The 13,954-nt window shown below is 40.5% G+C and overlaps 1 protein-coding gene across 7 annotated transcripts in view; it reads left to right on the top strand.

Annotated features, from left to right (window-relative positions):
* Positions 1 to 13,954, top strand: part of Cdk15 (cyclin dependent kinase 15) — a 99,921-nt gene that overhangs the window by 22,459 nt on the left and 63,508 nt on the right. For 6 of the 7 annotated variants that reach the window (XR_004517515.1, XM_033764537.1, XM_010616136.3 and 3 more), the window contains exons 5-6: positions 5,628 to 5,722; positions 6,433 to 6,495. Coding sequence is in view for 6 of the 7 variants with exons in the window: in XM_033764537.1 (XP_033620428.1) it covers positions 5,628 to 5,722; positions 6,433 to 6,495 (158 nt within the window). In the remaining variant the exon portion in view is untranslated. The remainder of the gene's footprint in view (positions 1 to 5,627; positions 5,723 to 6,432; positions 6,496 to 13,954) is intronic. The other variant, XM_010616138.3, reaches the window with a different exon arrangement.

Raw genomic sequence — 13,954 nt, forward strand, 5'->3', positions numbered from 1 at the left:
TTTAAAAAACTGAGAAAAAAAATAGTCTAAAGAAACTTGCTAAAGTTACACAATATGATAAAGGAGGAGTCCAATTAGAAACTGAGTCCACATGCTAGTATATGCCTATACTAGCATTCAGGAGGCTGAGTCAGGAGGATCAAGAATTCAAGGCTAGCCTGAACTACATTGCTATTTCAAGGTCAGCCTGGGCTACATCGTGAGATTCTGTTTCAAAAAGCAAAAACAAGACAAAAATAAACCTCTAATCACCCATTACCAAAAGTATTAGAGCAGTCCTGTTTGGCAAGTTTGCTGCTGAATTCAGTCAAATCACATTATGGACATAGCATATTCATATATGCATAGTTATATCTTTATAAAACACAGTAATGGAAAGATGGAGCTATTCACAACTAAAGCAAAAAAGATAGGGTAACATCAAGACATTGTGACACATTCAATTGCAAAGCACTATCTTTAAAAAGATAGTAAAAGTAAAACTTTACTAAACCCCCAAATCCCAACAAAATGAACCAAACTAAGAAGTTAAATACTTTTGTCATGAAATAAAAATATTTTTCTAAATTATTAAATCTTTCACTTGATAACATTATTATATCTAAATCATTAGATACATATGAGCTGAATAAACATCAGTCATGAGTCACTTTTCCTGATCTTCAGTATTATGTTGTTTTCTTCATATTTCTTCCTTGACTTCCTGGGATTTTAATGATCTTGCTATTAATATACAATCCCTATAACAATGCCTTGTATGTCTAAATACCCAATGAGTGTTAGCTGTTATGATCATCACCATTATAAAATTATTTTAGAAGCAATGTGTAGCTTAGTCGTGGTAGAACATGTGCTTACAGTGCACAGACCCTCGGCTGGACCACTACTAGCATCTCCCACCACCGAAAGGCAGTCAATGAAAACCTACTGAGACTTTAAAACAAAAACAAGAAACTTCCTCCATTTATCTTTGTGTCTTTGAAGGAAAACAAAAATAAGTACACTTGAAATACGTGAATTATAACAACAATAATTTTACCAGTATCCAAGTGCTGATTTTAGGATATTTCTTCCCTCTCTGTCGGCTTCTCTGTTGCAACCCTAAAAGTGTTTAATCTGTAGAAAAGAAATCACATCTACCTGTGAAGATTAAAAAACATTCTTGAATTTAGAAAAAAGAAAGTCCTTTCCTTTCTGGGTGTAAAATCTACACATCTGAGACTTTGGGCTTCTTAGATCCTTTGGTGCATGGACCAAACCATCTATCAACCCTACCATGAGACAAGCTTTAAATATCATCTGCTCTTTCATGCAAATGCCATATTAATAACTCAGTAAAATTCAGTTTCCATGTAGCTGTTTCAGTAGTACTGGGACATGAGAAAAGTAGTACATATGATCTAATGAGGCTGGTGATTAAAAGAAGCAAGAAATCTTCAACAGAAACACTGTCTGCCAGCAAACTGTATCAGTGATGTTAAAGAAGAAACCACAAATTCAACAATAAATATTTATTGTGTGCTTGTTATATTATGAGACATTATTCTAGGCATTGAGGATATAACAGTAAGTGCTTGCTCTCAATGCAGTTTGTATTCTCAAAACATTTTATGGCAGATGGCAATGAATACTTTGGAAAAGAAGAAAAAGGGCCAGGGATACAGCTCACCAGGGCTGGAGTGGGTGGAGTGCTGCTATTCCATCTGCAGTGGCCACAGGAGCCCCATGCCTCACATGCATCATTTGAGTAGAGTCCTGAAGGAAATAAAGGAGGAGGCATTCAGAGAACTGAGTAGAAAGTCTCATAGGCAAAGACCGCAGTGAAGGTGAGGCAGGAGGAAAGCTATGTTTGTTAAGTGTCCAAGGAACCTGTAAGAGGCCCATGTGTGACCTTGAAACACAGCTGGATCAAGCAGGGGCTGGACAAGCCTCCAGGAGTCTCCGATTTTACTGAGTGAGATAAGAGCTTACTAGAGAGTTTGGTACCAGGCGGGACCAGGTTTGACTTTCACTGGAACAGAGTCACAGTGGCTGGCTATTCTGTAGAGACAGTGAGAAGGAGGCCAAGAAGTGGGGAGAGCAGTTGCTTCTGTGCTTGCAGTAATTCAGCCAAGATGTGACTTTGACTTGTCCCAGGATGGTGGCAGAGGACATGGCAAGAAGTGAGAGCTTCTGGACATCTGTTGCCAACAGATTTGCTGGTGGGATCCATGAGGGTTTAAAAATAATTGTTGAGGGCTGGGGATTTAGCTCAGTGGCACTGTGCCTGCCTCACAAGCTCAAGGTCCCAAGTTCAATCCCTGGTACACCCACCCCCAAAAAAATGTTGAAAACTGGGTATGGTGGTGCATGCCTGTAATCCTAGTACTTGGGAGGCTGAGGAAGGAGAATCGCCATGAGTTTGAGGTTAGCCTAGATATGTAGTGAATCTGAGGCCAGCCTGAACTGCATAGTGAGACTCTGTCTCAAAAATAATAATAACTGTTGAGAGCAATTGCAATCTACTAGAGTGGTGAGTCTTCACAAAGTGAATGAACAGCTTACAAATATTTCTGCAAAGAAATTGTGAACCAAGGATAAGACCAATAATAACAAATATAAGTGAGCATCCAAGAAATGGCAAAAGGAACACTTTTTCTACTTCCATAAAACTGCAGCTGTCAAGAAAATTACACAGAGATACCCACTATTGCTAGCAGTGAGCCTTATCCAAGTAAATATTGTTCTGCCACCTTCTTAACCAATGATTGAAGCTATACTGCTTGAGAAAACATGTTACCATAATTTTTTAAATAAGCATAAGGAATTTTAGTAACTGAAGTAACACTAAAACTGTATTTAAAATACTCGTAACAATTTTAGGATTTTGTTTTGGGTCTTTTGTTTGTTTTGGGTGGGTTGGGGGAGTTTGGTAGTGGTGTGGCGGATCAAACCTAGGGCCAGAGCCATAATGCTGAACTGCATCCCTAGCCCCTAAAACTGCTTTTAGTGTATGCTTTGTAGTATGTGTGTATGTGTGTGCATGTGCATGCGCACATTTGTGTGCTTGTGTGTGTGTGTGTGTGTGTGTGTGTGTGTGCATGGAGAGGGGAAAGAACTAATGTATAAACAGAAATGCACAAAATACAAGCATTCTCAGTTGATGGTCAAGAGTCATGCTTTTAACACCATGGAGGTGTCAAAGTCTAGCAGAAACAACATAAAGAAGACTTTAATACTGGGATTAATGGGAATTTAATGGGTTTGAGGAGAAAAGGGAGCAAGAAACTGACATGAAGATATGAATTCACTTTGCCTCTGTGTAATGCTTTCAGTTAGCAAGGGTTTTACAGATAGGATCTGAGTCCATCCTCATATCCTCCCTCTGAAGTAGAGTCAGGAAAGACAATTCTTCTTTTCACAGTGATTGAATTGAGACTTATGATACTCTCTAGAGTTTATTCAGAAGGAAAGTGATAGAGCCAGGCTTCATATTAAGGCTCCTGGCTCCACAGACAATTCTCCCTTAACACACTGAATAACTACGCTTGACAAAGTAAGCACTTAATGTTAGCTAAGCATGTACTAGGTGGTGTGTTGGCATCCAAAAGAGTTACTCTCTTGGTTCCCATGGACACCTACCTCCATGTGGGCCTAGACAGATAAAACAGGGACAGGGATGTAGCTCAGTGGCATCACTGCCTGCCTCACAAACACAAGGTCCTGAATTCAATCCCCAGTACCCACAAAAAGAGAGAGAGTGAGAGTGATAAAACAAATGCCTGTGAAATTATTCCTTAAATTTACAAAGCAATGTATCTGTAAAAGTGAAATAATAAATTTAATCCATAAGGATTCTGGGGGCAAAGAGTAAAAAATACAGCAGGGTTACCAGGTGCTGTGCTAGAGCTTCAGCTGTAAGAGGTTCCCATCCCAACTCAAGCCAATTTAATAAAAAAGGAAATGCTCTGGCTCACAGACCTGATAACTACAGGCTTGCAGGGCACAAACAGCATCTCTGAGAATCCATGTCTTTCCGTCTCTCAACACTTGGTTTCTGGGCCTTACCTTTTCTTTCTCAGTTATGAAGATGGAACCCATAGCCTCATGTATGGTAGGCAAGCTCTCTACCACAGCCCCTCTCTGCCTTCCTTTCACTCATTTTCAGGCATGCTGTCACCAGGTGTTGGTAATCAAACCCCAGTAGTTCCTGAATGAATTCCACAAGTTCAGCCTACACAGTGGAATAAAAGCCATCTCTTTCAATAAATAAATAAATAAAAGCATCTCTTTCCTAAAGGCACTAGCAAATAGGGCTTTCCTTAGCTTAGTATTTTTGCCAAACACTGAGCCAAACACTATGAGGAGTGGGGTGCTATGCTGTGATTGGCCAGTCTTCTGTCACGTGTCCACTCCTGGGTGGAGGTGCAGATCCACAAGGGTCTGGATTGAATAGGAAAGTGATTTTCCAGAGGGAAATAGAAGTGTCTTCACTGGAAGTGAGAGTGACAGTCAGAGGGCAAAGCAACAGAGATTCATTACACTGAGGAGATTTTTATCTTTACAATAGGATAAGACTCCTAAAGGAGATAATTCTGTTCCCAGATTTAAAGGATTATTTGAGTTTATGGAATTCTGTTGTAGTAAGTGCAGGAGTTTCATGAAATGTAGAAATGCAGAACTCTACATAACATGATTTGAGTTTTTAACACTTAGCTTTTCCTTTCCTTTCAATTTTAAAGACACTGTCACTTCATACAGGGATGACCTGAACAGAGACTCATGATCTCTTTATTTATGCTTTTCTTGGCCTCCACCCTCCTGAAGATAGCTGCTCTTATCTCTGGAACCTCAAAGACATCCTTTCAAAACTTTCCCCAGCCATCCCATGCTTTTTGTGGTGCTCCCCTTTTAAAGGCTGCCACTAAGAGTTGAAGCGGAGCTCAGGGACGGTATTTGTCCAGCTTGCAGGAAGCTTTGGGTTTTATACCCAGTGCTCCTCCCCACAAACTAAGAACGTAGAGACTGTTGTCAGCACTCCCACTTCCCTGGGCTCCCCAGGTTTGCCCCTGTCCTCTTTCAAAGTTTGCATTTTTCTCCTCTCCACAGAGGCTTGCAACTTTCCCTTTAAAAAGGCCTCCTCACTCTATTTATTGCACGTCAACAGTTCCTTACCCAGGTTCTTATCCCTGTCCCCCACCATCCTCCAGCCCCTTTGACCTCTGGTTCGACTTTGCATTCTGGAGCCTAGTCACACATTGCAAAGTCTCCTCAATGGCCTTTGTCTTTCCCCGCCCCCTTTCCTATAATTCTGGAGTGGAGATGATGGGATTCCCAGAGGAGAGGGTTCACAAAGTGCTCTGAGTGCTCTGATGAAATTGATTAGGTAAATGGAAACTCATTTTTTGTGTAACCACTCTAGCCTGTATGAACAACAAGTTGAATAAATGCAGTGGTTCACCATTTTTGAAATAATGAAAGTCCTTTGTCATTTTACTGTTCTTTGAAGAGAGATTTATTTTCAAGAGCAAAAAGCCAGAGTGCTTGATTTGAAATGTTCAAAAAATAAATACAGGTGCTGTTTGATAGTTTTAAAGCAACACTTTTATTATCAGTAATTGACTTAACATTTTGTTTAATCTTTCTAGCTTCTCTCCTGAAGGGTTTGAAACATGCCAATATCGTGCTCCTGCATGACATAGTTCACACCAAAGAGACACTGACATTCGTTTTTGAATACATGGTGAGTTCTCCAGCATTTTACAACACAGGAGGAAAGAGCCTGGTGTTTGGCTAATGAATCTGTTAATATTTTATGACATGATAAAACTTTCATTACAGTGTGGAAAGTATCATGGCAATCTTCTTTGTTGTGATTAGTGGAGCCTTATTATTGTTATAGTCATCTTTAATCTGCTTCTTACTCATTATTTTTGCTGTTCTTTTTCCCTCTCAGCAATAAGAAACTAAGATTTTGAGTTCACCTCCTAATCAAAAAATTTTTATTTTTTCAAATCTACTTTTAATCGCTATTTGAGACTATAACACTTTTTCAATGATGATAAGGATATGCCATAAAATATTTTAAAACTTTTTACAAAGAATAGATCATTTTGCATTTTTTAAAGGAAAAAAAGGTTCACATGAGCAGAAAGAAACTATAAAGTGTGTGGACTCAACTTGCCTCAAGGAAGGAAAAGTTCCTGTGTTGGATTCACTACCAGTCGTAGAAAGTGAGTCAAGAAACGGACTTCCTTCTATGAGCAGCCAGTTAGAAAGATGTTGTACTACACCTTTACAGTGGAGTCTCAGAAAACCTGGTTATATCCCTTTCCTCCCTTAGTCTTAACACCTACCTCTTCCTGCCTCTGCCATGCTCAGGCCTCTGGTTGGCTGTAAGACACTCTCCAGACCCCTGAATTCACCATCTTCTCTTTCTGCCATACTGTTTAGCACACAGACCTGGCCCAGTATATGTCTCAGCACCCGGGAGGGCTGCATCCTCACAATGTCAGGGTGAGTACCTGAGGGTGGGGCTCCTTCTGCACGGCGCACAGAGGTTTTGAAACAGATTTCCATCACAAAGCCAAGTCCCATGGCACTAAGCAAGAAGACAGGTATCACTGATATTCTAGAGAAATTTTTTTTTAAAAAGTTGTCCTTCCAGTGCTGGAGCAATTGTCAGCTAATTTCTGGGCAGCCTATTCCCTGTCAGTCCTTGTTAGCACACAGATGCGTTTTTAGAGTAGACGCTAATTACAAAGAGTGGTGTTAAAAGGAAAGAAGTGAAGCTAGGGCATCATAAAATAAATACCTACTTCACAGCAGACCACTGCAATTTATGATAAAGTTTGCAGTGCTCGTTCTAGCTGATCTTATTATACATATGGGATAAATTTCATTTTCCTGTCAGTACAACAGAAATAACAATAAACTATGAATTAACTGTACTTCTACATCTGTTCATTTTAGAAACCATTTGCAGTTCATATTTTTCATTGCCTAAGGTTGTATGGCATTAATTAATTGGCTCTTAAAATAACCATATGAGATTTGTATATGGTGTATTTATTCATTTAACTAATATTTATTCATGGATTTGTTTATTCATTCAAGTAATATTTGTTAAATACATATTGCTATATCAATATTAAGTTCTGTGGTTTCAAACTCAGGACCTTGCACTTGTGAGGCAGGCACAGTGCCACTGAGCTAAATCCCTGGCCTTTACATTGTGTTTCTTGTTTTCAACACACTTAAGTGCAATTAGCTATATGGACTTACCAGGGCAGAAGCGAAGCCATGCTAACTGGAAGTACTATGCGAGCACATAATAAAGGGACCTAACCTAGTCTTGGAGTCAAGGGCTTGGAAAGAAAGGTTTGAAGACAAGGAGTTGTGCAAAGTAAAGTAAAAAAGTAAAGTAGCTGTGTGGAGAATGGGGTAAAGAATGAGCTATCGAAACTAGGAAGGACTGGTGAACAGTGTGTTAATTTAAGGACCCTGGTAAAGATAAAGTTCATTAAATTATTTGCATGATCATGGGATTTCTTTATAGTAATACTTAACAGTTCAAATAGAGGAATGGAGAAAAATATTTGGATTGTTTCAGAGGCCAGGACAGTGAATAGAAAGACCAGTTGAGCAAAACAGTTGAAGAGAAGTACAAAGAGAAGTTAAACTGAGTTCAGTTGCTGGTCAGTGGTATTTAAATGTGTTTTACCCCGAAGGTGGGAAGTAAAGACAGGCTGGTCGTTAAGAAAAGGATGAAAAAGTGCAGGAGCTAGAGGAGTGGATTAAATAAAAGAGAAGTGGGGGGTGTGCTAAAAACTGGGACGGACTGAAAGACACAGAAGGCTCAGTTCCTTCACTTGGGAGACTTCCTTGTAAACACAGAAGATAAAAAACATACACCAATGCTCTAACAGGAGATTTGTGAATAATGCTATGTAAGAAATGAGACCTAGTGCTATCGATGTGCAAAGAAGTAAAAGTTATTTTCTTGTTTGAAGAGGTTTTGGACTTAAAAGATGTGCTGCATTGGAAGAGGCTGGAACACCTAGTAGTTGAAGATGGTCCTGAGGGACAGAATGTTCTCAGCAAAGGCGCAGAGAGGAGAGTCAAGGATGCCCCAAGGATGAGGACTGCAGAGTTTTGTGCTCTTAGGGATAGAGGGGCTACATTGTTTTTCAATCTGAAGATTATTAAATCAATTGGTTGGTTAACCAATATTTTTAAATAAAATAAAATGGATGGGACAAGAATAGAAAAAATAGACAGCATGGCACTTAAAGCAAGTATTATTTTGTGCAACTTTTACTCCAGTTGTAACTGTACTTATATGGGTGTACTTATATGTACTTGTATGGGTGTAAACACTGGATATTCATGTGTTTCTAACTATGGATTGCAATCCACAAACCTTTAAAAATCCAGCTAGCCTGACCTCTTTATTGTACAAAGGAGGAACCCAAGATTTAAGAGGATAAATATTTTGCCTGAGCTCATGGATCCAGATTTTACTATTACTAAAACTGATTTCTGGTTAAGATTCTTTCCACTAATGCCATACTGCACTTCTGGATCTGTTGCCCTACAATACAGGGTATACTCACGAAACAATCTAGGGAAACAGATTGGGAAGGTGGCTGAGAGCTTCATTTTTTGGGAATTGTGGACTTTTATTCTTAGTATAGTTACTGTAAGAGCTCAAATTGAGAGAGAACTACATGAAGAAAAGAAGAGATGACTGTGGTCTGTGGGACGGGTTAAAGGGATGAAGAGACTAGAGTCGGGATTCCAGTAAGGATCTTAATGATGTAGTTGAAGCCTGTGCTTTCTCAAGGGTCGGGGATCAAGTGACCAAGGGATCTGATTCAGTAGGTCTGGGGTGAAACCTGAGTTGCTGCATTTCTGACAGGACCCAAAGTGGTGCCAATTCATGGTTGACGAACACACTTTGAGTAGCAGGGATGCAGGTGAGAAGTCACTAAGGCTTAATTTATGGTAGTGATTGAAGAATGGAAGGAGCCAAGTGTGGGAGTGCATGTAATTCAGGTGCCCAGGAAGATGAGGCAGGTTGATTGCAAGTTAGAGGCCAGCCTAGGCAATGTAGCGAGACTCTGTCTCAAAATAAAAAAGCTGGAGATTCAGTTCAGTGGTAGAGCACCCCTGGATTGGATGATCCTCTGTATTATGAAAGAAAGGGAAGAAACGTGAAAAACAGCCATAAAGAAGAATGCACTCAGGGTTCCATGGCTGAGTCTGAGGAAAAGGATGAGACTACACAAGGCTCATTTTGAGCTTGAGCTCGAGTCACCAGGAAAACTACAGTTCTATTGACAAATAGGAGGGGTTGGCTGTGGAGAGGAAGAGGAGGAGTGTGGTTTTAGACAGGCCCAGAGCCTATTGGAGATGACAATCTAAAAAGAAAAGAGCACTGGGCAATTGAGAAGGAGATCTGTGCTCTGGAGAGAGATGTGATCTGGGATGTAGCTCTGAGAGTAACTGGCACACAGGGTTTGCAGTAAAAGATAGGAAAGTAGATAACCATAACCGTAAGCAGCAGGAAGAGGATTCTGATAGAACATTTGCCTGTCGGGGATGAGACATAGGGGTCAGAGCACAAAGGGCCATCTATGTTGTGCTGTTTCACATGGAGACCCATTAAATGGTCTTATGGAAAGAGGAATAAACCCAGATTTTCTGTTTTGTAATCCTCGCTCTGACAACAATGTGGCAAATATATCGAAAGAAGAAAAATACTCTTTTGTAAAATCTTAAATTCTCCAGACCCAATATTCTGCTCATTCCCATGGCCCTACCCTCCCTCACATAGTAAATGGATTTCTCTTCCTCTGCTCATTCCCCAACTGCTGGTGCCTCTTACATTCTGGGCTTGAAACTGAAACTAACAGTGGCACAGATATGAGGAGATGACAGAGGAAAGCAGATAGGTGTGTTATGAATTACTGAGCCAGAATCGATGGGTAAAGAAAGAGTCAGCAGGAATTTTTATGGCTTGTTTGTTTGATTGTTTGTTTTGAGACAGGGTCTCACTATGTAGTTCAGGCTGGCCTTGAACTCACTAGTAGCCCAGGCTGGCCTCAAAGTCATTGTGATCATCCTACCTCTGTGTCCTGAGTACTGGAATGGTATGGGCTACCAAACCTGGATTTTATCACTTTTAAAAGATGGATGGTGGTGCTATTCATTGAGATAGAGGAACAGGAAGAAGGTAGATTTTGGAAGTGTATAGTGAAATTATGCTGAGTGAGGTGACTAGAGGATATCCAGGTGAAATTTTGACCATGTAAGTCTAAAGGTCAGAAAAGACCTCTGAATCAGAGATAAAGATTTTGAAATGATCAGAATATAATGGTTCCTTGAAGCCATGCCAGTAGTTAAGATGCTAAGGGAGCATATGTCCTAGAGTGGCAAGAGAAGGTCATGAATATAGTCCTAAGGTATAGCAATACATTACACAGCAGTAGAAGTGGTGGAACCTATAAAAAGAACAGCCAGAGAGGTAGGAGTAAAATTAGCTGGTCTGTGGAATTGCTGGGGGAGCAGGGGTGAGGTAAAGGGAGAGAAGAGAGAGCCCTTGGGAAAGAAAACATGGTAAACAATCTCAAGTGCTAAAAAGATAACAAGATGTATCTATTGGATTTCACAGCAAAAGGCCTTGGTGACCCCAGTAAAAACATTTATGAATAAAGTGGCCATCACAGCAGCCTTTTAATAAGGAGATGACTTTAACACTTCAGAGGACAAACAGCTCCATATGATAGCAAATCTAGCTTATGACCGTGGCAGTTTGTGGCTGCAGTGATTTGGAGCAGCCGATCATGAGCACTGAGAAGGTGGCCTAGATTCATTCTCAGGGGCACTGATTTTGTGAGGCCACGGCTGTGATCCAGATGCCCAAGTCTTTGGTGAATGATGGAAAGTGACCAGGAGTTCAGTAGATGAGTAGAAAGAAGAGCAAAGAAAGATATAGCAAGATGGTATGAAAATGCAAAGAATACCAAAATTAACAGCAGAGAAGTAATTCTTTTGAAGTGGTATTGGGGAAGGAGAGGCAGCATGTCCCACCTTTCAGTGGTGAAAGTTATGAAGAGGTTGTAGAAAAACACACAAACTTGGGAATGCTGTGGGGACGGAGAGAATTCACATCTCAGCCAAAGAAACGGAGCCAGAAGGAAATCCATCAGGAGTGGCGGAGGTGTGAATCGGTGGTAGAACACTTTCCTGACATGCACAAGGTCCTGAGTTCAATCCCCAGTGCTACAGCAAGAAAAGAAAACTCCCCAGTGTTTAGCCTTTGGGGAGTTTGAAACCTGGATTGAGGAAAGACAGTGAAGAATGAAAAGGATTGGGAGAACCAGGCAGAGTGACATAGGCCTGTAATTACATCACTAAGGAAGCTGAGGCAGGAGGATCACAAGGTTAAGACCACTTAGTAAGGCCCTTACTGTCTCAAAACAAAATTTTTAAAATAGCTAAAGGGCTTGGGATGCAGTGGTAGAACATTTATCTGGCATGCTCAAGGCCCAGGGCTTCAATCCCTAGTGGTATAGGAGGTAAAGTTTGAGAGAGAAAATAGCAATAGATACTGCGTTCAATGAGAAGTACAGAGGAGTGTGGAGATGGGTTTGTGGGAGAAAAATAATACTTAGTGACCCAAGTATTAAAAGTAATACTTAGTCCAACGCAATCATTGTGTTTCTGCCAAACCTTACTGTGTTAGAAATAGGTGTAATCCTGGGGTATGGGAAGCCTCCCCAGTCACCCATGGCCTAGCTTGACATTTGATCTTAGACAAAAGTCTGTGAAGTGATAAAAGTCAGTCATTTCGTTCTATTTTGTTTTGTTTTGGTTGGTTGGTTGGCTGTGAACTCACAACCTCATGCTTCCCCAGTAGGCACTGTGCTGCTGAGCTAAATCCCCAACCTGGCCTGGCTTGATATTGACTGCGAAAACACCATCAGATTTGGCTATATTATGATGGAGTAATTATTAAAGGAAGAATCCAGGTTATCCAGGATGAAAGAATGGGTGGGTGGCAAGGTTAGCCAGCATAGCCTGCACTTTGAAGACACAGCTCTGACCACCATCCCTTATCATTGCAGGGCTGTGCCATTTACAAAGACTCCCATGGGCCAGGGATTTAGCTCAGGGCCAGGGATTTAGCTCAGTGTTGCTGCCGCCTGCCTCCCAAGCACAAGGTCCCAAATTTAATCCCAGGTACCCCCCCAAAAAAAACAAAACAAAAAAACACCACAATTCCAGACACCCAAGAGCAGAGAGGAAAGGAAGGGCAGCAAGAAGATGGGATGTGGGACTGATTCTTAGGGAGAATGGTCCATACTTAGGACATGAATGGTGTATCTCAGGCCATCTCTAGCCCACTAGGAAGCTGTGTCTCTGACTCAACCAGCCACCTCTCTCCTTCCTGTCACATTGTAATTTGCTCTTTTCTCCAGTTTCTCAGGAGAGTGCAGTGGAATCATACAGGTATAAATTTGAGCCTCTCAATGTACTGCGGTTGCAGGCATGAGCCACCACACCCTTCCTAGGTGTATTTTTAAAGTTTCCTTGAGCCCTGGTTTTCAAATCTGTAAATTAAGGGCAAGTTACCATCCAAAGACTATACCCCTTACTTATCACCATCTTCTTTCTGCTGTCCCTCATGCGCCTGTACCTCCCTCTTTCCTTCTCTTTGAAAAGCATTTTTAACCACATACTATGGTATGTTGCCTAGAATTAAACTTAGTTCTTTATATTATTTTTTTCTGTGAACATGTATACTTATAACTAACTGAAAAGTTCAAATGCAGGAGAATTTTGTGTTTAGGTAGCTTAGTGGTTTGGTGAATGGCAAAATGATAGTGTACATGTTGAAGCACCAAGAAAAGTAAGTTTTGGGAAGATTCAGAGGACTAGTAAACATTTGAAAGAGGAGTCATAAATTTCTAACAAGGGCTGGGAATGTAGCTCAGTGGCAGAGTGCTTATTTAGCATTCTTGAGGACCTGGGCTTGATCCCCAGAACACACACAAAGAACTCTAATTTTAAATGGCCTGTGAAGCTCCCGTGGTTGCTACTTGGAACTACGCAGCATGTCAGAGATGCTGTGCTGCATAAACTCCTCAGGTTCCTGCTTTGGTCGTGCTATGCTGCTCATTAACTTGCCTCCCATGTCTTCCTGTCATTCTGAGGTCAGTACTGGTCCTAGCAGCTCTGACGTTCCTAATTTCCAAGAGGTCACCAAAAAGCACATTTATCCACACAGCTCTACATCTGGCATTTTACCCACATCCCCAGAAATGCTGGGCCTGACCATTTCTTTTCTAAACTGCCAGAACATATTCTAAGGTGGCATAGGTTTTTGTAAATACTAACATTGGTGTTTGAATTCTCTGTTGCCAGTAGCACTGGAAAAATAGCAAGATATATTTAGGATGCTAAGCATTCTTTTTTTCCTCTTAAGCTTCCCTATTAGTGGGAGCCTAGTAAAACCTTTGGTTTCTATGTTTCACATCCACATGAAACACTTTAAACTTGGGGGTTTTAATGTATCCCCCCCCTGTTACTACCACTCTTTCTTCTCCATACTATTTTTTCATTATTCTCTTCTGGGGTTTTGTTTTGTAGGGGGCCTAATTTCCTTTGGTCTTTCTTCCTTCTTTTTTTTTTCAAAGTTTATTAGTAAATTTTAGGTATACAGTACAGTTACATTTATTATTGGGATCTTGTACCTTTACATGACAGATCTTGGTTCTCATTTTTCCCCACTCTTTCTTCCTTTTTAATCAATACTATGTACTTTTATTGTTTACAGTTTAGAATTTAAGACTTTAAACATAATTTTTAAAGACTTATTTCCCAATACCATCTAAGGATGTATTTCCCAGTTGAGTTCTTTGTATTGTGTTTTTAAAAGACTTCATATCAGCAAGTCTGGAAAGCTTAA

Source organism: Fukomys damarensis, unplaced genomic scaffold (genome assembly GCF_012274545.1).
Source record: "Fukomys damarensis isolate Sample0158 unplaced genomic scaffold, DMR_v1.0_HiC HiC_scaffold_16, whole genome shotgun sequence".
Classification (NCBI taxonomy): domain Eukaryota; kingdom Metazoa; phylum Chordata; class Mammalia; order Rodentia; family Bathyergidae; genus Fukomys; species Fukomys damarensis.